This window comes from Nipponia nippon, unplaced genomic scaffold (assembly GCF_047370975.1).
Source record: "Nipponia nippon isolate SJK-2023a ecotype South Korea unplaced genomic scaffold, ASM4737097v1 scaffold_14, whole genome shotgun sequence".
NCBI classification, from domain to species: Eukaryota; Metazoa; Chordata; class Aves; order Pelecaniformes; family Threskiornithidae; genus Nipponia; species Nipponia nippon.
The window spans coordinates 1,372,873-1,394,487 of NW_028262330.1; the positions used below are offsets into that span (position 1 = coordinate 1,372,873).

A 21,615-nucleotide genomic window follows, 5' to 3' on the forward strand; every position below is an offset into this window, starting at 1 on the left:
GCTGCTGTCTCCCTTCCCCCTGTTGTCACATGTGCTTGGATCACAGGCACAATCGGAGTCTGATGTGTGCTCCACAAAGGGCTGTTCTCACGCTGCGGTGCTGGGGCTCTGCGGCAGCTCCTGCTGTGTCACGCCGGTCCCTTCGATTCTGCTCGTCTGCGTAATGATGGGAGTTGGGGAAATGTCAGGAGCGTGAATTATCAGTTGGTAAAACCGTGATTTATCAATGCCTGTCCATGTGCCCAGAGACGAACTGTCTGGGTGCTTTTTCGCAGCTCTAAAAATAAAGATGGCATAACTGTCTAATTAACTTTCTGACTCAGATTTGGATTAGCTTTGAGGGCAGTGAGTTTTGATGGCTTTTCCTGCCTGCAGTCACTTGTGTTGAACCCAACTAACCCCTGCTGGCTGCCTGTCTCTGGGTGGCACAGGACTAGCTGAACAGTGCTGGTTCAGTTCAAGGCTTTGACAAGATGACCGAGTGTCCATGCGTTTTAGCCTCTGGGGTCGTATCTTGCAAGATTAAGAGGATTCTTGGGCCGTCATTCAAGTGTCAGAAGCCTGTGGATAAAATGCTCCGTCTTGAAACTCCTAACGCAGCCTTACAAAGTTGTTCTTGCTCCCCTGCTTCTGTGTTGGAGCTCGTAGCTGGAGCATGCCTGTGAGCCTCTGCAGGGAAACCTCGCGAGAGGCGTAGCATGTGCAAAAGCACGATTAAACAGGTGAAGCTGGATGGAGCGTGGATGGGTTCAGCTTCTAGTAGTGAAGGGGAAGAGAACATTTTATGTAAGAGCTTATTCAGCAACTTGGGTTAGGCTTCATTGTCCCAGCTGAATTTTAAGCAGTAGTGACATACAACAGCTAAAGCAGCGTTGTGTGCCGCAGAAGGAGAAAGCTGGTGGGGGAATGTTTTCCTGGTTCCAGCATTGTCTCTGTGGAAGGCACAGAGCTGGAGTGTGGAGGCAGCCAAGCCAGGGCTCTGCGCCAACGCGGTTGCCAGTGCAGAAGCAGGACCAGAAATACTAACTCCGCACATGATACCCAATACCTCCTGGACTAGCTCTGCATTCGGGAACCCTGGGGCATCCAGGTAGCTGTTCGGTGCCTGCGTGCTCTCCCTGGCTGGATCCCAGCCGCTGGGATGGCTGCAGCCCACCTAGAACTTGCCCTGGTTTTCCCCCAGTCCCCTGCTTCGAAAGGTGGAGGATGGGGCTATACTGATTTGTAATCTGTGCCGGTCATTGATGAGCATGTTATTTGGATCAAACCCAGTCCACCCTCTGTAGATGGAAAGGGTTGAAACAGCCCAACCAATCCTAGATGGAAGCTCCCTTTTCATGGGGAGAACTGACTTGCATTTGGAAACAACTAAAGCTCTGTGCTTCAGCCTAAGTTTCTTGTAACTCTGCTCTCCTTTAGCACTTATACAATATTGAATCAGAAATTGAGGAGTCGGACTACGATTCTGTTGACGGCAGCACCAGCGGGGCATCCTCTGAGTGGGAGGATGAAAGCGACAGCTGGGAGACAGACAATGGCCTCATGGAAGACGACCACCCAAAAATTGAGGAGTTAGAGCCTGAGGAGCCGGCAGCAGAGGAGGTGAAAAAAGTAGAGGAACAAGTCCAGGGAGCTGTGGCTATGGCAGTTGCAGATCTTGCTGCAGAGAAAGCTGGCAAGGACGGAGCCCCAAAGAGCTTCCGAGAACTAAAGGAGGCCATCAAGATCTTGGAAAGCCTGAAAAATATGACTGTGGAGCAGCTGCTGACTGGCTCTCCCACCTCCCCAACTGTGGAGCTGGAAAAACCCACTCGGGAGAAGAAATTCTTGGACGATATTAAAAAGCTGCAGGAAAATCTAAAGAAGACCTTGGATAATGTGGCTATTGCAGAGGAGGAGAAGATGGAAGCCATGGTGGAGACGGAGAAAAAAGAAGAAAAAGCAGAGGCACAGACACCAGTGAGGTCGGAGTGGCCCAGTGAGACGCCAGTGCTCTGCCAGCAGAGTGGAGGCAAGCCTGGAGTCACCTTCACCAGTGCCAAGGGAGAAGTCTTCTCCGTGTTGGAGTATGCTCCAGGTGAGTGTGTCAGGTCAGGCCAGCGCAGGATACTCTGTCCTTCATTGCTGTCCTGCAGTCTGTCTTTCTCTAAAACCTTTGCTTCTGGGCCTTTCAGATGGGGTATCCTCTCTTCTTCCTAGTCCTTTTCACAGCTCATTAACTGGGGAGGAGAAATTAAGACAACTTCTGTAGCACAATCTGTTCTGGGACTTCAACCTGGCTTTTAGGTGGCATCTCTAGGCACTACCGTAACCTCTCAAGCCACAGAAGTGGGCTTCCCCTTTGTCCACATGGGTGACTGACTTTGGAGGGCTGTGGAGATCAGTCGCTTTCCGTTGCAGATACTTTCTTGAAAGCTACAGGGTTTGTTCAGGCTTTTTTGCAGGGATGGATTGGTTGAGAAGCAGAGCAGGAACAGCTGGTGTTCTTGTGCTGGGTGTCCTTGGTGGGTGAGTGTCCTTGTCCGCTTGTGCCAATGTTAATCAGCCAAAAATAAAAAAGAGCATCTGGTTGTGTGGAACACTGGTGACAGCAGAGCCCAAGGTGCTCGGCGAGCCAGGCAGCCGGGCCAGACGTGAGAAGGAAAGGTGGCCAAACTGTTCTGAACCTGCAGGTGTGTATAAATAAAGATGGGGAGCTGTGCTTAGCTTTTGCAGAGAGAGGGGCGTCACTTCGTGAGGTGCCCCGTTGTCCCGGCTGTGGGACAGGGCTCCTTGTGGGGCACAGGGACAATGTTGTGTGGGACCATGAGAACAGAGGATGCAGGTTGTGGCTGCTGTACAGTGTGGGAAAAATCAAATAATCTCTAGGCTGCCTCCTGGCTCAGCACCAAGGCAAGTCAACTCTTCTCTTCCCAATTATAGCTTTAACACATGGATAGATTTGCTGTCACAGGGAACCTCGGCAGTTTCCAACGGCTGACTTTAATTCCGTTCTCCTCCTTCCCCACAGACACCCATGCCTTCAAGAAAATGGAGTTCCAGCCCCCAGAAGCAAAGAAGTTCTTTAGCACCGTGCGGAAAGAGATGGCTCTCCTGGCCACCTCCCTGCCTGACGGCATCATGGTTAAAACCTTTGAGGATCGAATGGCAAGTGTCTGCTCTCGGATGCCTGTGTTTTAGTGCTGGGCTCAGCATCCGGATTGCTTTCTTTGGAATTCCCTGCTTAGCCTTAATCCTTTGCATTAGAGCTGCAGGAATGTGTGCAGCATGTGAAATATGGCTGTAATTACTGTAAACGGCTGCTTTCGCATTCCTCAAGGCAGGGTTACAAACAATGGGGAGCTCCTCATTGCAGGAAGCCTATTTTGGGTGCTTTGCCCCCTGGGCTGCCTGTCCCACCGAGCAGGAAGGGCAGGCAGGCAGCCAGCGTGGGGCTGATGTCACCAGCGAGCAGCGGGGGATTGCTGGCCGTCCTCTCAAGCCCTGCTTCAGACCTGAAGGCTTGGTCTGCCGTCAGGCCGTGGCAGAAGCGCAGCTTCAAGGGGGAAGGCGCTCTGAGATGCGTTGCTTGAGCTGACTCTTGCAAGGGCTGAGTTAATCGCATCCCCTCTCTCCCTCTACGTAAATACAACCCTGCCAAGGTAAGAGGACTTTTCACAGTGCCTGACTTATATTGCCTCTCTCCACAGGATCTCTTCTCAGCACTTATAAAAGGGCCCACGCGCACGCCCTATGAAGATGGCCTCTTTCTCTTCGATATCCAGCTCCCCAACATCTACCCTGCTGTCCCGCCTCTCTTCCGCTACCTCTCCCAGTGCAGTGGGAGACTGAATCCCAACCTGTACGACAACGGCAAAGTGTGTGTCAGCCTCCTGGGGACGTGGATAGGCAAGGTAATGCTTTCATCTGCCCGCCCGTGGGGAGCGGTGGTTGTGCCAGGCCGCTTTGGGAACAAGGCGCTTTCTACCAGGCCAAGAGTCCTGGGTGGCTTCTGGTCTCAGGTGGTGCTTGAGCTGGGGATAGTTCTGGCTTTGGGCTCTGGTTTAGGTGTCTGGAGCTGGTAACTGGTGTAGTTTGGCTTCTTCTGGGACTGTGTAAGGCTCTTGTCTGTCCTTCCTTGATGAGAAGCCTGTGGTCAGACCTGCTGGGCTGCGTCATGGTGGGACAGAGCAGAGATGCCAACACCAGCACGGGGTGCTCTCCCGTGGTTTGGGTCCCTGCCTCCCATGTGGCAGACAAATCACCTAGTGCGGCACAAAGTCCAGCTGGAGACTTGGAGCAAACAGAGCCAGGGAAATGCTGTGTTTCGGCAGGCAGACGGACAGGGCAGCTGGGGCGGGGCTGGAACTGGTGTCTGGTGTGCAGGGTTACAGCGTTCCAGGCAGAACTGGCCTGATGGGGTGCAGTGCCGGCAAAAAGTAACGGAGAGGTGGGTTGGTACAATGGGACACTAGCACATCCCGTGCTTGTCGAGTCGGTCTCGTGTTCCTGCTGCGAGCCGCAGGACCTTAGCGAGAGGGGTGCAGAGAAACTGGGGCCGCCCTGCATCTAACAGTTATCACAGAGCAAACTGGTGGTGCTTCAGCCCTGTAACGCATTTGTATGTGCATTTCAGGGCACAGAAAGGTGGACCAGTAAATCCAGCCTCCTTCAAGTACTCATCTCCATCCAAGGTAAATGCTTCTGCAGAGCCTGGGGACAGGAGGAGGCGGAGGGAGGAGGGGATGCAGGCTTACGGGGGGGCACACAATTGGGATCTGCCATCCCAGCTGGGTCAGTGCTGCCTTCTGCTCTCACCTTGCTGGACAAAGCAGTGTCCTTATCTCTCCAGTTCAGCAGTCAAAGCAGGTGCAAGCTTTTTCATGCCCTGATTTTTGGCTGCATCCCAGGTCTCTGACAGAATGGTTTCCCTTCTTCTCACTGTGGCAGCTAAGCTCAGAGCTGTTTCGCTTGTTATTCTGAGCTGACAAAGGTGAGCCACTGTGTCCTCAGCCAGTTACTGAAGTTAGCTGAAGCTGCTAAACTGGGCTTCATTCTCAGGACTGTTTTTATCCCCACTGAGTCACCCGATGTAGGCATCGGGCATGTTTTTGCACACGATGATGGTGTTTATGCTCCTTCTGAAGCAGAGAACCAGGGGTGTGTCTAGACCAGCCCCAGGGCTTCCTGACATAGGGCTTTGCCCTGCCATATCTAGTTTGAAAGCAGACAGACTAAATCAAATCTCTTCCTCAAGGCCAAGTTTCTGTGCAGGGAGCCCAGGCATGTGACTTGAGAAACCTTTGACCCAGAGCAAGGGCTCCTGCCTTGAGTCAGCAGGCGACTCCTGCTCCTCCAAGTCTCACAGCCCACCTGTATCCTCCCAGGGGGGAGCGGCACCACGAGAAAAGCCTTTTCTTTTTTGCAAAGCTGCAGATCCAAATTTAGAAAACAAAGTACTAAATGTTTTACTGGAGCAACTTGGTGCTAGTGAAAAACCTCCTCTCCCCCTCCTGTTCTCTGGGCTTTGAGAGGTTCACAGCCTCACCTGCACCAGCTCTAATGCAGTTTGTGGCAGGCTGCCAGCAGCTTGGCAGTGCTGGTGCCATTGCTACATGTGTGTAATTACATTAGACCAGAAGCAAGCAGGAGAAAGCTTGGTGTGGATGACTTGTCACAGCATTCACTGTCTGAGAACCACACTGTCTGGTGGGACTGTGCTGGATAGGATAGGACCTGGCCAGCTCAAAGCCTGTTACTGAAGGTTGGCCTTTGTTCTGATTAAGAGGAGGAAGGAAAAAAAACTATTTAAGAAAAAAAAAAAAGCTTTGGGTGTCTTTGTGGTTTTCTTGCTAGGAGGGGAGGGAAGGGAAGGGAGCTGTGAAACCTTTTGACCTACTCTGCTGTTGTGTGCTCTCTGCACCACGCTGGTGGCAAACCGTTCTTGCCAGCCAAGGATCTTGAACGCCACTCTCGGTAGTGTCCGAGATCCCCACCGCCCTAGCAAAGGCCACAGACCCATTCGCACGAGTGCTCCCCTTGCGATACCAGTCCAGTGCGTCTTGCAGGTTCCTGGCTGTCCAACCTGGCCTCTGCCACCCGCTCGAAGTCAAAGCACAGCCGCTCCTGTGGTCCCTTCCCCGCGCTGCCAGCCTCGGGCTGCCTGCGTCGGCGTGGCTGCGGGTGAAGCTGGCGTGGTGCCTCGGCGAGGTGGTGCTGTGACCCTCGAACCTCAGCCACCTTGGCAGAGATGAGGGCCCAGCAGTGCCTGCCTGGGATGGCGATTCACAGTAAAGTTCCTCCCTTAACCCCTTGGTCTCCCCTTCTCTTGGCAGGTCTCATCCTAGTGAATGAGCCCTACTACAACGAGGCGGGCTTTGACAGCGACCGGGGCCTCCAGGAGGGCTATGAGAACAGTCGCTGCTACAATGAGATGACCCTGATCCGGGTGGTGCAGTCCATGATGCAGCTGCTGCGCAGGCCAGTGGAAGTCTTTGAGCACGAAATCCGCGAGCATTTTCGCTGCAACGGCTGGCGCCTGGTGTCCCGCATCGAGTCCTGGCTGGAGACGAACGAGCTGGTGGAGCGGAGCCACGAACAGGCCAACGGGGCGGATTCTGCCTCCCTCCTCTCTGCCTGCGGCACCCTGGCCGAGAGCCCAGGAGACAACGCGGGATCGCCGGGGGAGTACGGCAGCAGCTCGGAGCAGGGGGCGGCCGCCGAACTTTCCGACTCGGCACTCGATGGGAAGGAGGAGCTGGACGAGTCAGAGTTCACAACCTCGACGCCCAGCGCCGCCGGTGATCTCCAACAGTACTCAGACTCGGAGAGCACAGGCCAAGCCAGGGGGGGAGACCTGGCCAGAGACCGAACGGACGAGGGGAAGGCTGCCCAGGACTCTGCCTTGCAGCCTAGTGTGAAACCAAAGAAAAGGAGAAAGAGCTACAGGAGTTTTCTTCCGGAGAAGAGCGGTTACCCTGATATTGGGTTCCCCCTCTTCCCTTTGTCCAAGGGGTTCATTAAAAGCATCCGCGGTGTCTTGCAGCAGTACCGGGCTGCCTTAGCAGGGGCCAATATCCCGGAGTGGACAGAGGACAAATAAACCGTCAGGTTAGGGACAGGCAGGTGCAGGGGAGAAGGGAAAGCAGCAGAAAGGAAATTGGCACACACTGTTACCAGTAAACTGGCTTCTCCTTCCAGCTTTTCTTCCTCAGCTTGGTTTGTTCCAAAGAAGGTGGTAGGCCTGATTGCTCCTCCGAGGAAAGGTTGTCTAAGCATGAATAACTCTTTGCCCCCAGCCCTTCTTCCTTCCCCCTGTCCCACGTCCGTGCTCCTCTTGCGAGTTTGACCCTGCAATGGTAAGATTTGAGACCTGCACAGAAGCAGTCTTGCAGCCACGTTCCCTCTGCACTTTCATCTTGGGGCTCCTTTCCACACAAGGACTCTTCCCACCCAGCGCTACACCCCGCAGTTTGTTCTGGAGGGGTTCAAGCCAGGAGAAGCGATTGCTGTAGTATCTGGAAATGAAGGGCAATGCCCTCCCAGTCTTTCATTTTTCTCAGCGTTACCATGGGTTTTATGAAGTTGACCCCAGCGCATATGTACTTAGACATGGGATTGTGTTTGCATTGAAGTTGTCTACGCCATACGGAGTTGCTCTAGTCCTTAGTTCTTTACTGATAGCTACGAGGTTCTTCCCATCAGGACTTGGTCGGCAGGACCAGAGCTCTGCACTAGCCCTGGTGCTGCCCTGGTGCTGCTGCGGGGTTTCCATCCAGTTCTGCAACTTCTAGTCAATTCTCTGGAAGCAATTCTAGCCATCCCCACTTCTTTTTCTCCAGAGTAAGGCAAAATTCCCTTTCCTCACCATGCATGCCTATCTTCTAGAAGTACGTGGGATTCAAGGTTCTGCCCTTGTTACTTGCTTAGGTATCCGTGTCTCTCGTTCCCAGCCATCCTGGCTGTCACACAGCACTACACCCACCCGATCTCGGCCTCGCCTGGGCTGGCGGCAGCGGGTGACCTTGGGGCGTATTGCAGATCCAGTGGCTAGTCTGGATGGTGAAGCTGGCGTGGCTGCTGCCCAAGGGAAAGGAGCTGTCGTGTTGTGACGAGGTCCTGTCGTAGCAGCAGCAGTTTGTGACCGTTCCCATGCTGTTGCTCCACCAGCAACTGGAGCACAGCAGACGCCGGTGCGGACTGTTATCAATTCCTCCCCTTGCCAGCCGTTTCCCGCGGTGGCCTGGCTCCGCTGCGGCCGGCAGCGTTGTGGGCACAGCATGTACCATCCCTGGTCTCAACCGCAGAGCTGCCATGCAGCTCTGGGAGACGGCCGGCGAGATCAGCCCGTGTTTCAGCAGCGGAGAGCTGCCTGGGCTGCCGGCCCTGAGCACTTTGAAGCAGTGACTTGCCAGAGTCTCTCTTGCTGTGCGCACGCACTTATTTCACTTCTGGAGCTGGGAGATCGCACTCCAGCACTACTGCATTTGCCCAATGTTTAGGCATTGGAGAAGCACCCACTTAGCGTCCATGTGGAGCACGGTCTGTCAGGGAGAGTCCGTTGGTCCTTCCAGCTAGCACAAAACTCTCCTTTGCTCTTGCTCGATGTAGCTGCGTTCCCTTCCCCCAGCCCGAGCCAGGATCTGGCCTTCTCGTTTCGAAAGGGAGACCAGCAGGCGAATCTCGGCCCACTTGCGCGGTGCTTTCTGCTCCTCGAGACACCAGGGTCTGCACCCGCGTTCCCCCCACCCGGCTCCCTGCGCCCGCTGTCTCCAGCTGCCCCTGGGACGCTCCGGAGCCAGGGGCTGGCCGCGCAAAGCCCTTCTCGTGTCACTGTCCGCTGCCAGGACTTTGGAAGCGTGTCCTGCTCCCGGTGCTCCGGAGGAAGCAGGGCTTGGCTGTGAGCGAAGACCTGGGCCTGCGGAGCTCTCCAAGCACTGGTCCGCGGGTGGATGGCTCTGGCCAGCAGGCAGGAGGTCTGGCAGCGCGGCAGACCCCCGTCCGGGCTGCGGAGAGGGGCTTTGAGCCGCAGGCAGGGCAGCGCGCGCTGCACACGTAACTCACGGCGGCGTTCTGGCTGTGGCTGGTGCTACGGGAAAGGATCCCTTTGAGCGGGGAGCGCGGGTGTCCCCGGAGCATAAAGGGCCGGCTGGGGCCGAGGGGCGAGGCTGCTGCTTCAGGGCAGGGGAAGGGCAGGCAGAGAGGCTCGTTCCACAACTGACTAAACCTCTTACTCACCAGACAAAATTGCGGTTGGGGATCTACAGACGCCAGCTTCCTCTGTCCCCTGCGCCGGCCGTGCCTGTCCTCAGCCCCGCCAGCCAGGGAGGGAGGGAGGAAACCCTTCAGGGCCGAGCGGGAGGTGGAGGGACAGAGGAGCTCTGGGGTCCCCTGCTTTGCCCCCCCCTGTACTCTGCAGCCCTCATCCCAGGGGGAAGGCGGTCGCCGCCCGGGGCAGGAGGGCAGGCAGCCAGCGCCGCTGGGCCCGGCCGAGCGCTCCCCTGCGCCCGAGAAGCCTCTTTGCTTCCTCTGATCCTAATCAAGAGCTTCTGCGCAGGTTCCTGGGGCTTCCTACCGAGGAGGTGTGTGTTGGCCGCCTGGAAGGGGACGCTGCTCCCCGGCTGCCGCTGCCCCGGCATCGCTCGCGCTCCGTAGCTGGCTGTCCCGAACCGAAGCGTGCGCAGAGGTTTACAAATTTTCTAAGGCTTTTGATAATGTGAAGCTCCTGGGTGATGAGGTTGGTGGTGAGCACACTGCAGCTATGTAATTTTTTGTGTATGTATGTAATATTTAAGGGTAAGAAAATTTAAAAGGCTAAAACCTTAAAAAAAAAATTAAAAACACACAAAAAAAGCCAAAGCATGATGCATATTGTTAGCCTTAAAACTGGCTACATGACTGTGTGATGTACAAATGAGAGCAGCCTGTAACTGTTTTAAGTGCTGGGGTTGGGGAAGAAGCATTACAAAATCAGTTTGTAGCCTTGATTCTGTACAGTATTTAATGAAAAAAAAAAAAAAAAGACCTGACTATTGAGGCCATGCTTAGAGGTGTCGTTCACGTGCAGATGTGGATGCTTGGTTGCTTACGATATATGTATAAAGTGCTGTGTGACCATTAAAACTTTTTTTACCTGCAGAATTTTTTTTTTGTTTGGCTAACCAAGGTGTAATAAAGGAGGGAAGATGACTTGCCATTAAATTTTGCCTCTGTGAGTAGTTGTGACTGTCGCCTCTTTCTTTCCCCCCGCCACGCTTGGCGCTTGCCCCGGCCCCGGCCCGCGTCCCTGCGCCAGGCCCTGGGCTGGACGGCGGCCCGCTGGCTGCCGTCGCCGGTGCGGAGCGGGCAGCGGGTCCGGAGGGAGCCAGGTGGATCTGGCAGCGGGGGGCTGCCCCCGTGCCTCCGTACAAACCGGCTCCCCGAACCCCTGACTCACAGGACAGCTGTCAGGCGCTTTTTATTTTCCATGCTCTCTGCTGGCGTCTGGTGCACGCAGGATCTGGTGGCTCCGCGTGTGCCGGCTCAACCGGCTGCTGCCCCGGCGGATGGGGCCAGACCTGGGCGAAGAAAAACCCCATGCAGCCGCCCCAGCCCGGCAGCGGGACGGCTCCCTCCTGGTGCTGCCTTCCCAGCCCCGCGGCCCACAGGTAAGCGCGTGATGAGATGCAAACGCGGCCGCGGCCGGGCTGCTGGGGCCAAGGGGCTCCTGCACCTCCCGGGTGCCGATGGCGTGCTGAACCGCGCTGGTGCTTGCCCTTGGCCCGCGAGGAGGGGGCCAGCGCAGGCAGCGGAGACGGGCAGCGGTGGTGGTGGTGGTTTGAGACGCGCGGCTTGGCTGGAGCTGTTCAAAGCCAGGGAGCATCGGCCTGGGGAGGGGTGTGTGGCAGCTCCGCCGCCTCCCTCGGGTGTCGGGAGCGAGGGGCTGCGCTGGAGGAGCTGCCGGGCTCCCCTGGAAGAGCTGATGGCTGCTGGCTGACGGCTTTTGGAAGCGGTTGGGTTGAGGAAGAGATTTGTGCAGCAAAACCTGGGAAAGGGAGGGAGATCCCAAACAACCTCTCCTGTGAGCCGTACAGCTGTCCCCGGGAGAGGCTCCGGGGAGGCTCGGCTGCGGTGAACCATCTCACTTGGCGGAGGCAGCCAAGAGCTGCGAGCGCATCCCGGGCCCTGGGCTCTGCCCGCAGCCTCCTCCAGCAGCGGCCGTTCCACACAGTTCAGCAAAGCACGGCCGAGCCCGTCTTTACACCGGGCCCAACGCCACGGGGGAAAGGGCCTTATTTTGGGAGGTGGCTCCCAGCTGCGGCCGGCCCTGGACCGCGGCGCAGCTCCCCGCGAGTGAGTGGGGCTGGGGGGACGCGGGGGACCCCTTCGCTCCCAGCTCTGCAATCCGAATTGTGTGGTTTGCAGATGAATAAATGCAAACAGCCACCGCTGTTTACTCTTCTACTTTGTACTTGAGCACCGTAAATGAGCTTTAACCACTGCAATTTTATAGCAAACAGGCAGAGTGATTCCCCCCAGGCAAGGCCCTGGGCAGGGACCTGTTGCAGGGCTCCAGCTGCCCGGGAAAGGACGAGGGAGCTCCCGGTCGGCCCCGCTCCCTGCGGAAAGCCAAACCCCTCGGCTCCGCCAACCCCCTCCTTGAACCACGACCCCTTCCCTGCCCTCGCTCAGAAGCGCTGAACCTTCCTTCCCCAAGGTGTCCCAAACCATCGCCGCGGGGCCGAGCACTCTGGATTCAATCAGCCCTGGCGCAACGCTGGGCGATGAGGCACCAGCGCACCCCAGAAATCAGGGTCGGGGGCGGCGCTGCCCCGTGTCCTGCCTGCGGGGCATCTCCCCCGGGAGCAGCTCCCGGGGCCATCGCTCCGTGCTGCTCCTGGCCCCGCGGTGCTGGTGTCTGGCAGCGCGGGCAGGGTGCTGGGGAGCAAGGGGCCGCGGCGCTGAGCTGAACCCGTCCTGGCGGCCGCCTGCCCGGGCCGCATGCGAGCCCAGCCCCGGGGACAGCACCGCAGCCCTGCCCCAACGGCAGCCGCGAGCTCGGATTTAAAACCCAGGGGGGATTTTTTTGCAAATGCTAGGTATTTATTGCATTTCTCACAAGAATAAACTCTGCTTGTACAGGAAGCTTTGGGTAGAAACGTTCTTAAAAAAAAGTCGATTTCTTCTGTTAGATGTATTGGTCCCGACCATCCCTGGGGGGTGGCACTGGCTCCGCAGCGGGGACGCGGTGCCACCGTGTGCGTCGGAGCCGGGGGGGGGACGGGGCTGTGCCGGCGCAGCCGCCCGGGGCCAGGACCTCGTACCGGGGTAAAACACGCTGGCGTCCCGCTGGCACGGAGTACCTGATGGGGCTCGTGGCTCATTTTTGGGACAGCGCTGGTGGCCGTCCCAAGGGGGTAAAGCTAAGCGTGGGGGCAAGGGAGGGGACGAGCGCCCGTGGTTCCCAAGAGCTACGGGAGGAGGAAGAGGTTCCTGAGCGGGAGGAAGACTCTGGAACCCTTGTGCCGGGCCGGGCCGGCGGCTCAGCACTGCGGGGGCTGAACCCAGCTGCTCAGGAGCCGCTCAGGACGCGGCAGAGGCGGCCGTGGATCTGGCCCTGCACGGGCTCGCAGGCCAGCGCCTCGCCATCCACTGTCATGATGCCCGTGGCCGCCCGCGGCTCCAGGCGGAAAGCCCGGACGGGGACGTAGCACAGGTGGGGACAGTTCAAGTCCAGGTGAGTCCCCCTGGCCATGGCCAGGAAGAGCTTCAGCAGCGCCACGCGGCTGATGCCGGCCTTCAGGTAGAAGAGATGGATGCAGCCGTCGTGCAGCCGGGCTGCCGGTGCCATCAGCAGGTTGGTGCCCAGGTGGGACTGGTAGATGGCGTAGACGGAGACGAACTCCTCCTCGGGGACCACCGTCCAGTGCGCCGGCACCGGCTGGCCCAGCGGCACCAGCAGCGAGTCGGCGGGCAGAGCCCCGGCCGCCTCCGTCCCTGCCGGCGGCGGGATGCGGCCAGCCTGGCCGTTGGTGGCGTGCGCGTTGGGGTCCCTGGGTGGCGGGGGGGTGCCCTGCTCGGGGACGGCGGGCAGGTAGGAGAGGCGGCCCTGGTACACCCGCAGCTTGGCCAGGCACTGCAGGGTGCCCAGGGTGAAGCGGGCGTTGCCCAGCCGGCGGTACTTCTCACTGTCGATGTCCACGTCTGAGATGAAGCCCCAGCCGAAGCCGAGGAAGGAGAAGAGGCGCTTGCCTGAGGCCGTGCTCAGCGAGACCAGGTCCATCTGCGTGTGCAGCCCCTTGCACAGGATGAAGGTGCAGTTCGTCAGCAGCTTCTTCTTGGCGACGTGGTCGTTGCTGCGAGGGACGGAGAGGGTGAGTTTGGGCTGGACCCAGCTCGGGGCCGCTCCCGCTGTCCCAGCATCCACGTGCAACCTCGCCCCGGTGTCACTGTTGGGGCACATCCCAGCTGGGTGCCAGCGTCCCTCAGGGACGGCTGCTGGGAGAGGTTTTGCTGGGGGTGGGAAGGGTAAACCAGCTCCTGAGAGAGGGAAGCGAGCTGGGGCTGCTGGGCCAGGGCAATCCCGGTCCCCTTGCCGTGCAGCGGGATCGGCCGTGCCCCGGGGTGGATCCTCTGGGGTAAAGCTTTGCCAGGCTCGGAGCCCGGAGAGGAGAAAGGGCAGGGGGGAGCTGGGGACACAGGGACGCAATCTGACGCTCGCAGGGACCGGCTGGGGCTGGGCAGCACCAGCCTGCGGGGAGGTGGGGACCCAGGCGGGCACCCCTGCGCGGGGCATCCCAGCACCCTTCCCCGGGGCCGGAGCCATGCGCAGCCTTTCCCTTCCCTCGTCCCCCGCTCCTGGGGGCCAGCGCAGCCCCGTGTGCCAGCCCCGTGTGCCAGCCGGTGCGGCGCGGCAGCGGGTGCCCCCGCGGGGCCGGGGCTCACCCTGCGTAGTGGTTGATGGAGGCGGCCAGGGCGTTCCCGGAGCCCCCCGGCAGGATGCACAGCGGCTTCTTCATGGTGTCCTCCCAGTCCGGCCGCTCCATGAGCCCGTTCACCACCTGTGGGGACAGAGGGAGCTTGTGGCACCCAGAGCCGGGCGAGGAACGCAGTGGCCCCCAGGCAGCCCGGGGGGAGCGGAGCCCACGGTGACCCCAGCCAGGGCAGGACCCAGGCCGTGGCTGCCCTGCTCTGCTCCAAGCTCGGCGCCATCTCTCCTTCACCATTCCCTGCCTGCCTTCGTGCCTCGAAGCTTGGCTCCTGCCCCAGGCACCCCTCTCCTCCCGGCTCTCTGCCCACCCTGGCCGGGGCGATGCCCGCGCTGCCCCTCACCTCGTACAGCAGCCCATCCCCGGCCATGACCACCAACGTGTCCCACTGCGACAGGTCCTCATCCCGCACCTTCTCGTGTGCGTGGTGGGGCCTCTCTGCGGGGGAAAGCGGAGAGAGTTGAGTGTCGCCCTCCGTCCCTCTGCCCTGCCTGTTGCCACCCCCCAGACGCTGACCCCAGCCCCGCTGTCCCCACGGGGACCCCAAGCTACCCCTATTGAGTGCACCCAACCCACCCATCACCCTGTCCAAACCAGCCCCGCCAGAGCCGCAGCGATGCGGGGGGTACGAGGCCTCGGAGGAGCCCGTCCCAGGGCGGCGGCACCCAGGGAGGATCCCAGGAAGGGAGGAGGAGGAGGAGGCGAGGGAGCCGCTCGCGGACTCACCGGTGATGAAGACAGTGGTGGCGATGTCGGCCTCGGCCAGCATGGGCTGCACCACCGCCTGGAAGTCCTCGAGTGCGCGGCCGGCGCCGCTCTGCGGGTTCAGCAGCACCAGCGCGCGGCAGGGCCGGGGCAGCACCCCATAGCTGTCACCTGGGCGGGGGGAGAGGGGGGCTCAGGGCGGAGAGGCCGCGGCACTGCCCAGGGAGGGCTCTGCGAGCCGGGGCAGTGTCTGCCAGGGCCCCGCCGGAAGGGGAGCTGCCCCCGATCCCCCCGGCTCCCCGGGCTCCATCCCTCCCCAGAGGCACCGGGAGGTGAGCAGGGCTGGAGGGTCCCTGCTGGGAAAGCAGGGGAGGTGGCAGAGACGCGGACGCGGGGCCCTGCAGGGACTCATCCTGAGCTCTCCCGCGATCGGCAGAGGTGTTTTACGCCCAGGCCGGCGCCCCACAGCAACCCAGCGATGCCGCAGTGGGGCCGGGGCTCTGCAGCACCCAGCATCCCTGGTCATCCCAGGGCCGCGGGGTGCCGCCGGCTGCGCCCTCGGACACGCTGAGGAAAGAAAGGTGGAAGCAAAGGGGAGGTGTGAAACCCACCCTCCCCAGAGGCACAGGGCCCCAAACACCCTCGGCCGTGAGTTTTCCCCGCTGAACCCCACGGCTCGCGACGCGGCTCCGTCCCCAACGCCCAGGGAGCCGAGACGAGGGCCGGGGGGACTCGAGGTCCCAATTCCCCTCGGCCACCCCGATGGAGCAGGGCCAGGACAGACACCTGCGCTGGCAGACGGACGCTTCTGCTTCCCCTGCTCCCCGCGGGGCTCAGGTTGCGCGCGCGAGGGCCCCGCTCAGGCTGTAATTACAAACCTGGCAGGGGTCTGCACCCCTCTGCCCCCCCGCTTCCAGCCTCCCCCCCAGCCCAGCGGCCCCTGCGTGCCTCGAGCTCCCACAGCGCCTCTGGAAAGCCCGGGCGCTGCAGGGTAAAGCCAGTTTTGGGGGGTGGGGGGTGTCCCCACCAGCTCTGGGCCCCCTAAGCCAGGCTCCGGCCCCCCGGGGGGCGGCGGGGGCCAGCCCAGCGCGGGGGCTCTGCGGGACAGCGCGGGGGCTGCTGCTGCTGACTCAGCAGAAAGAGCCGCTCCGTCAGGAGCTGAGTCACCAAGGCAGATGATGTTTCCCGGCACTGCCCCGGGCCGGGACCCCCCTAACCCCGAGCAGGGGCTGGGGCTGGCTGCCTGCCCCCGCCTCCCCCGCACGCCTTGATTTGAGCTGTTGGAACCCACGGGCAGCATTTTTATGGCCGAAACCCCTCCTGCTGCCCACGCCGGGGATGGAGGCAGGGAGAGGAGAGCCTGGGGTGACGGAGGTCCCCACGTGTGCCACCTCCCCGGGGTGACGCCCGGCATCCCACCGGCCACGGCCACGCCGGGGCCTCCCCGCCGGTTGGCAGAGCTCCGTGACCCTATCCCGCCCCGGGGAGCACGCAGAGCTCTGCTGATTTCGGCGCCGTCGGGTTGATTTTCTGCCCCTGGGAATGACCCGGCGAGGCTGTCACCCTCCGGGCCACCTCCTTGTCCCCACGCCGGCTGCTTGGGACCTGCCACCGAGTCCACAGCACAGGTCCGCCCGCGGGAGCCCCCTCAGCCAGGGCTGAGCCTGGGTCCGGGCACTGGCTCTGGGCCGGCTCTCCCCGCTGCCGCCCCGGGCCGGGGGAAGCCGCCGGCTGCCCCCCACCCTCCCGGCCCCTTATCAGTGGGCGCCAGACGCGAGGGGACCGGCTGCCCGCGGGGCCGGCGGCGAAGCGCCGCAAGCAGAGGCCACCCCAGCTCGGGTCAGGGATAACGGGCAGCAACCCCGGGGCTGCCGAGGCCCCTCCAGGGCCTTGGCACTAAAATCCCCCACTGACAACCAGAGCCGAGCCCCCAGGACAGGGGGATTGTGCTCAAGCCCCAGCTGCCGGAGGCAGGTGATGGGGGGCTTTGCTCTCTCTTTCTCCGCCCCCCCACGCCGGAGGATGCGGAGCGAGAGCACAAGGCACTTCAAGAGCCTCGATGCAGTTTTTAAACTCACAATGTTTCTAATCGGCCACATCGTTTCTGACACACACACAGAGCTGCAGCCGGGTCCTGCCTGAAACTCCTGCCTGCACCCGCGGCTGCTGCCCCATGGCCTCCGCGGGGCAGCGGGGTCCGGCTGGGAGCCCCAGGACCCGCTCCTGGGCTGGAGGGGGAAAGGCGAACGCTGCTCAGGGCACCGAGGGATGCTGCAGCTCCGTCACCAGGGACAGACTGCTGGTACCCGGGCACGAACAGGGATGGGATCCCGGTGCAGGACCAGTGACACCAGCAGCACCGGGCTCGGCCCAGGCTCCCATGGCGGGAGCGGAGGGTGCTGGTTCAGAGCCGGAGCCCAGCAGCGGCGATGCTCAGGCGGGGGGAGACAGATTTCAGCAGCATCCCTTCCTCTTGCGCAACACCGGCCGGCCCCTGGCATCGCGACGAGGCTCAGCCGCTTCCCGGCACAGCGCGGTTGCTTTCAACCTCAAAGGCTGAGCAGAGCAGACACTGAGTCAGCAGGAGGAAGGGGCTCCAGCTGCTGCCAGTGCACAAACTCTGCCCTCCCCCCTCCACCCACGTCCCCCCATGGGACACGTGTCCTGCCCACGCTCAGGCGGGGACCACGCTGCCGCGGCTCTGCCGTCAGCAGCCCCAGCTGCTCCGTTGTGTCCCCACATCCTTCTGGAGGCTCGGGGCACAAGGACCGAGCGTGCCAGGCTGGCGGGGGACAGGGCTGTCCTGGCCAGTGCCCCGGCTGGCGTGAGGCTGGGACGGACGGGGGCATGCCCGCTGCATCCCCCCTCCACAGAGCATCGCCTCCGCACAGCGAGGGGATGAGCGTGGCGAGAGGGTTCCCCAAAACGGGGGCTTGCGGCAAGGCCAGGTCCTGCTCGCCGCCGGCAGCGCTGCCGATACGCTGCGATGCCGTGGCCGTCGCCGGCAGCTTCCTGCGGCGGCCGAGGGCTGGATTTCCCCACCAGGACACAAACCCAGGGCAGTCTGCTCCCTCCCGGCCGGCTGCGGGGTGGGACACGTCCCTGCCCGCTGCCGACAGCCCCAGCTTTGCGGTTATTCACTGCTGAGGGACGACTTCATTCCCCTTGGGGTGAAATAAGGAGGGGGAAGCTTCCCCCCCGCTGCAGCGCTCCGCAGGGCTTATCCCAGAGGATGCTGGAGCGGAGGTGGCACCGGGACGGGATCGCCGGTGGCCCCCCGGGTGGCCTCCCCGCGGGGACAGGGTGGCAGGATTGCTCCGCACGGACTTGCACGCAGCTTCCCAGCACGGCCTTATCTGTCCCGCACACGCCGCGGCGCCGGCACGTGAGGGTGCGTGTGAGCGCAGGGTGTGGCGGGAGGCATTTTTAGCTCTGTCCCAAACTGGGGGAGGAGGTTTGCAAATCCTGCTGGCCCTCAGCTAGAAAAATAACTGCCAAATCCCGCACCGCCTTCTCCCGTCCTCCTTCCTCCGGCTCCCCCGAGGCCCCTGCCCTGTGCTGAGCTGCTCCTGCCCCGCACCCTCGCGCCGCCTGCTAAAAGGGCGAGGGTTTTAAAACGCCTGGAGACGTACAGCTGCAGAGCTCAGGCTGGAAATGGAGCCGGGGAACTGGTTTCACCCTCACCGCTTTCCACTGGATTTTTTTTTTATTCTTGAGGAAGAGTAGCAGAAAGTTGTTTCGTAGCTGCAGGTCATGTAAAAAAGCTGCATTTTAAAATCCAAGCAGGGAAGAGCTGGGCTAAATGTGATTTGACAGGATCCCTCTAACCGCATGCCTCTTAATTTCCAAGTCTGATCAGTGCGACTGGACAGCTAAATAAATGAAGTAGTGCATATAATTGAATCTCCGCTCAGATGTTGAAGTATGTGCCAGCCTGCCCTGCCCGGCCGCGGGAGCGGGGGGACGCGGCCCCCGAGCCAGCCGCTCGCCTTCGAGCTGGTGGCAGCTCCCGGAGGGGAGAGGGAACCCAAACGCGGACCCCTCCGTGCTGCCCGGGGGGCTTCGCCGGCTCCCGAGCGACGGCCGGGCCCTGCCGGCTGCGGTGCCTGGCCCCCGGCCTGCCTGTGTCAGCAAGGATGACTTTTTTTTCCCCTCTTGGTTACTGCTGCCCTTTGGAGCTTTGCTGCTTATCGAACCGGAGTGACGGGGGGGCGTGCACAGGGCCCCCGGCCCGCGCCCACGTCCCCGCTGCCCCTTCGGTTTACGGGAGAAGGGGGGGAGGCACCCCCGGCCCCCGGGCTGTGCCCAGGGACGGCCCCGGCCCCCCGGGCTCGGGGCGGGGGCACCCGGGTGCCGCTGCGGGATGCGATCGCCCCCCGGCCCCGACCCCGGCCCCGACCCCGGCCCCGTCCCGTCCCGTCCCGTCCCGTCCGGTCCCGTCCCGTCCCCTCGGGGCCCGAGCACCGCGCAGCGCTCCCGGCGCAGCCGCGTCCCCACGCCGCGCCCGGGGGCGGCCGGGGCTCGCCCCGTCGGGACCCTGCCGCGGAGCGGAGCGGAGCGGGGCCGCGGCCGGGGCTCGGCACTCACCGTCCTGCGTGGGCACGGCGGGCACCGAGAGCTCCCGGATCCGGCGGCTCCAGGCCTGGGCGATGCGCAGGTTGCCCTCGGCGTCGGGGCCGCGGCAGACGCGGAAGGTCCGCTCCAGGCGCTGGCGGGCGGGCGAGCCCCAGCGCGGCCCGCGGAGCGGGTAGCAGACGAGGGAGAAGCAGGCGGCGGCGGCGGCGGCGGGGAAGGCGGCGGAGCCCACGCAGTCGGCCAGGCGGAGCGCGGCGTCGGGACCGGCCGAGCCCCCGGAGGAGCCGCCGGGACGCCGCACCTGCAGCTCCCGGGCCGTCAGAGCCAAGGAGCAGGCGGCGGCACCGGCGGCGGGTCCCGCGCCGAAGATGCCTTGAAGCAGCACCGGGCCCCCGCCGGGCTCCGGGGGAGCGCGGCGGCCGGCGGCCATCGGCGGCGGAGCGGGAGCGGGACGCACCGGGGAGCGCCGCCCGCCGCTGCTCGCTGCTGACACCCGCCGCGCCGGCCGGCAATGGCAGCCGGGGCGGCCCCATTCATAAAAACTGAACCCACCCCCCCGGCGGGGGGCCCGGCCCGGGGCTGCCCCGAGCCCCCCGCTCCCCCCCCGCCGCCTGCCTCAGTTTCCCCAAGCGCCGCCCCGGGCCCGGATCCGGCCGGGGCTCCCGCGGGCGGGCAGCGGGGCTCTGCGGACACGCGAGGGCGAAGCGCCGTGGGGTTTGCCGCGGGTGGCTCTGCCCTGCCGGGGTGGGGGCCGGCGTGGGTGCTCCCACGGCCAGGGGCTGGCACGACACCGACCCACGCTCACGCCGGGGCGGCGGCGGCAAAGCAGCGGGCGGCCGCGCCAGCGTCGTGTCCGCGACACACAGACGCACGCTGGTGGGGGGATCGCGCCCCTCGAGCCCCACGCTGGGCCGAACAGCGTTTAACACCATTTCTGCCTCTCTCCAGCCGGGACAGGGCGAGAGGAGCGGAGCGGGTGCCTGGAGAAATCAAGGCACAGCGAGCGCTGAGGAGGACGGCGGGCAGCCGGCGGGGGACACCTCCAGGAGGGAGGATGGAGGGGGACGATGCCTGTCACTGGTGCCCCGCCATCAGGTATCCGTGAGGGCTGGAGGGTGCCAGGGGCACGGAGCCCCGTGGAGGGAGGTAAGCTGTGCTGGGGACCCCACCGCAGGGCACACAGCACTGGGGATGGAGCCCAGGGGACCTGCCTGGAGGGTGCCAGCACGGCTGGGAGCCACTCCGTGCCCACGACGGCTGCCAGAAATCACTGACGGCAGCTTTTGATGGCGACAGGACTGACCTTACCCCCCGAGGGGCTGCCGGGCTCCAGGGGGTCTGGCCCAGCTGAACAAGGGTTTTTTGCCAAGCCATTCCCCATGGATGTAGCTGTGCTCCACGCGCTCCAGCTGGCCCTGCGCTCTCCTGAGGCTCTAACCAAAGCAGAGCCCAGCCTCTGCCCGGGAAGCGGGCGATGAGCACTCGGACAAGCGCGGTGGGAATGGCGAGGCAGGCGGAGAGGTGCCTCGGTCCCTCCCTCCACCTCCCCTGGGCCTTCCTCGCCCCGTCCTCATCACTCACCCCCCCCCTGCGTGGCAATGCTCATGCGGGTTTTGCATGCTGCGTGCTGCTGGCCCGGCGGCAGCCTGAGCCCCCGTAACCTTGAGCTCGCACCTCGGCGAGGCAGCGCTCTTCACACTTGCAGCAGTTTAATTAACGGTGAGCCCTCAGCCCTCTGTCCCCACTTAACCCCACTGGAACTGGCCAAAAATTGCAGGGAGGGCGCGGGATGACCAGCTGGGCGGATAACGCGCTTAAGTCTTGCTTTCCCAGAGTGACCTAAAACGAGGGCTGAGGTGCCACGATTTGGAGCATCGCGCTTTCCAAAAAGACCTCCCTGGGCGCTGTGGGCTCGAAGAGATGCTTGGAGGGGGAGCTGGGGCAGGACCTGCTCCCAGCCATTTGCTGGCTGACACCTTCACCTCAGGAACCGCAGCACCCACAGCTGATTCCGGGTGAGATTTGGGCACGGCCGCTTCCCCGGCCGCTGCCGTGTTGCAGTCCAGTGTTTGTAAACAGCTCTGAGTTCCTCGGCAAGGTGTCATGGGAGGAAATAGGTGGATGCTGGGGAGCGCAGCGTCCTGACCTGCCCCTCACCCTTCTCGGTGACTAATCCGCTCCCGATTTCCGCTCAGGAAGGCACGGGATGTGGTGGGAGGACGTGAGCGCAGCTGTCACGCTGCTGCCGGCAGGTGCCACGGGGCAACGGGGCTGCTCCGGCCTCTGGCCTCACCGCGCTACATCCGTCCGTGGCTCCGTGCCACAGGGACCCCCCACCCTCCCTGCCTGTGCTTTAAAGAGGGGTCGAAAGCCCGGCTGGGCTCCGCTG

General features: G+C 62.5%; 2 protein-coding genes across 4 annotated transcripts in view; one reads left to right on the forward strand and one right to left on the reverse strand.

Annotated features, from left to right (window-relative positions):
• Window positions 1-10,196, forward strand: part of UBE2O (ubiquitin conjugating enzyme E2 O) — a 63,580-nt gene extending 53,384 nt beyond the window's left edge. For all 3 annotated transcript variants that reach the window (XM_087750530.1, XM_087750531.1, XM_087750532.1), the window contains 5 exons: window positions 1,420-2,077; window positions 3,011-3,147; window positions 3,690-3,893; window positions 4,616-4,673; window positions 6,315-10,196. In XM_087750530.1, the coding sequence (XP_087606656.1) occupies window positions 1,420-2,077; window positions 3,011-3,147; window positions 3,690-3,893; window positions 4,616-4,673; window positions 6,315-7,081 (1,824 nt within the window). In that variant the 3' untranslated portion in view covers window positions 7,082-10,196. The remainder of the gene's footprint in view (window positions 1-1,419; window positions 2,078-3,010; window positions 3,148-3,689; window positions 3,894-4,615; window positions 4,674-6,314) is intronic.
• A 1,842-nt stretch (window positions 10,197-12,038) lies between these two features.
• Window positions 12,039-19,681, reverse strand: SPHK1 (sphingosine kinase 1). The gene is made up of 5 exons (XM_087750534.1): window positions 19,239-19,681; window positions 14,673-14,822; window positions 14,290-14,384; window positions 13,903-14,018; window positions 12,039-13,313 (listed from the first exon to the last, which is right to left on the reverse strand). The coding sequence occupies exons 1-5, from the start codon at window positions 19,654-19,656 to the stop codon at window positions 12,530-12,532; spliced, it is 1,563 nt and encodes a 520-aa protein (XP_087606660.1). The 5' UTR covers window positions 19,657-19,681; the 3' UTR covers window positions 12,039-12,529.
• Window positions 19,682-21,615: the final 1,934 nt, after the last annotated feature.

What these genes read in the sequence shown, in the direction of transcription:
- SPHK1 (XM_087750534.1), bottom strand. Translation starts at nt 19,656, where the DNA reads ATGGCCGCCGGCCGCCGCGCTCCCCCGGAGCCCGGCGGGGGCCCGGTG. An exon ending in CGCCGTGCCCACGCAGGACG is followed by an intron (nt 14,823 to 19,238) that starts GTGAGTGCCGAG and finishes CCCCCCGCCCAG; the next exon opens with GTGACAGCTATGGGGTGCTG. An exon ending in GGGATGGGCTGCTGTACGAG is followed by an intron (nt 14,019 to 14,289) that starts GTGAGGGGCAGC and finishes CTGTCCCCACAG; the next exon opens with GTGGTGAACGGGCTCATGGA.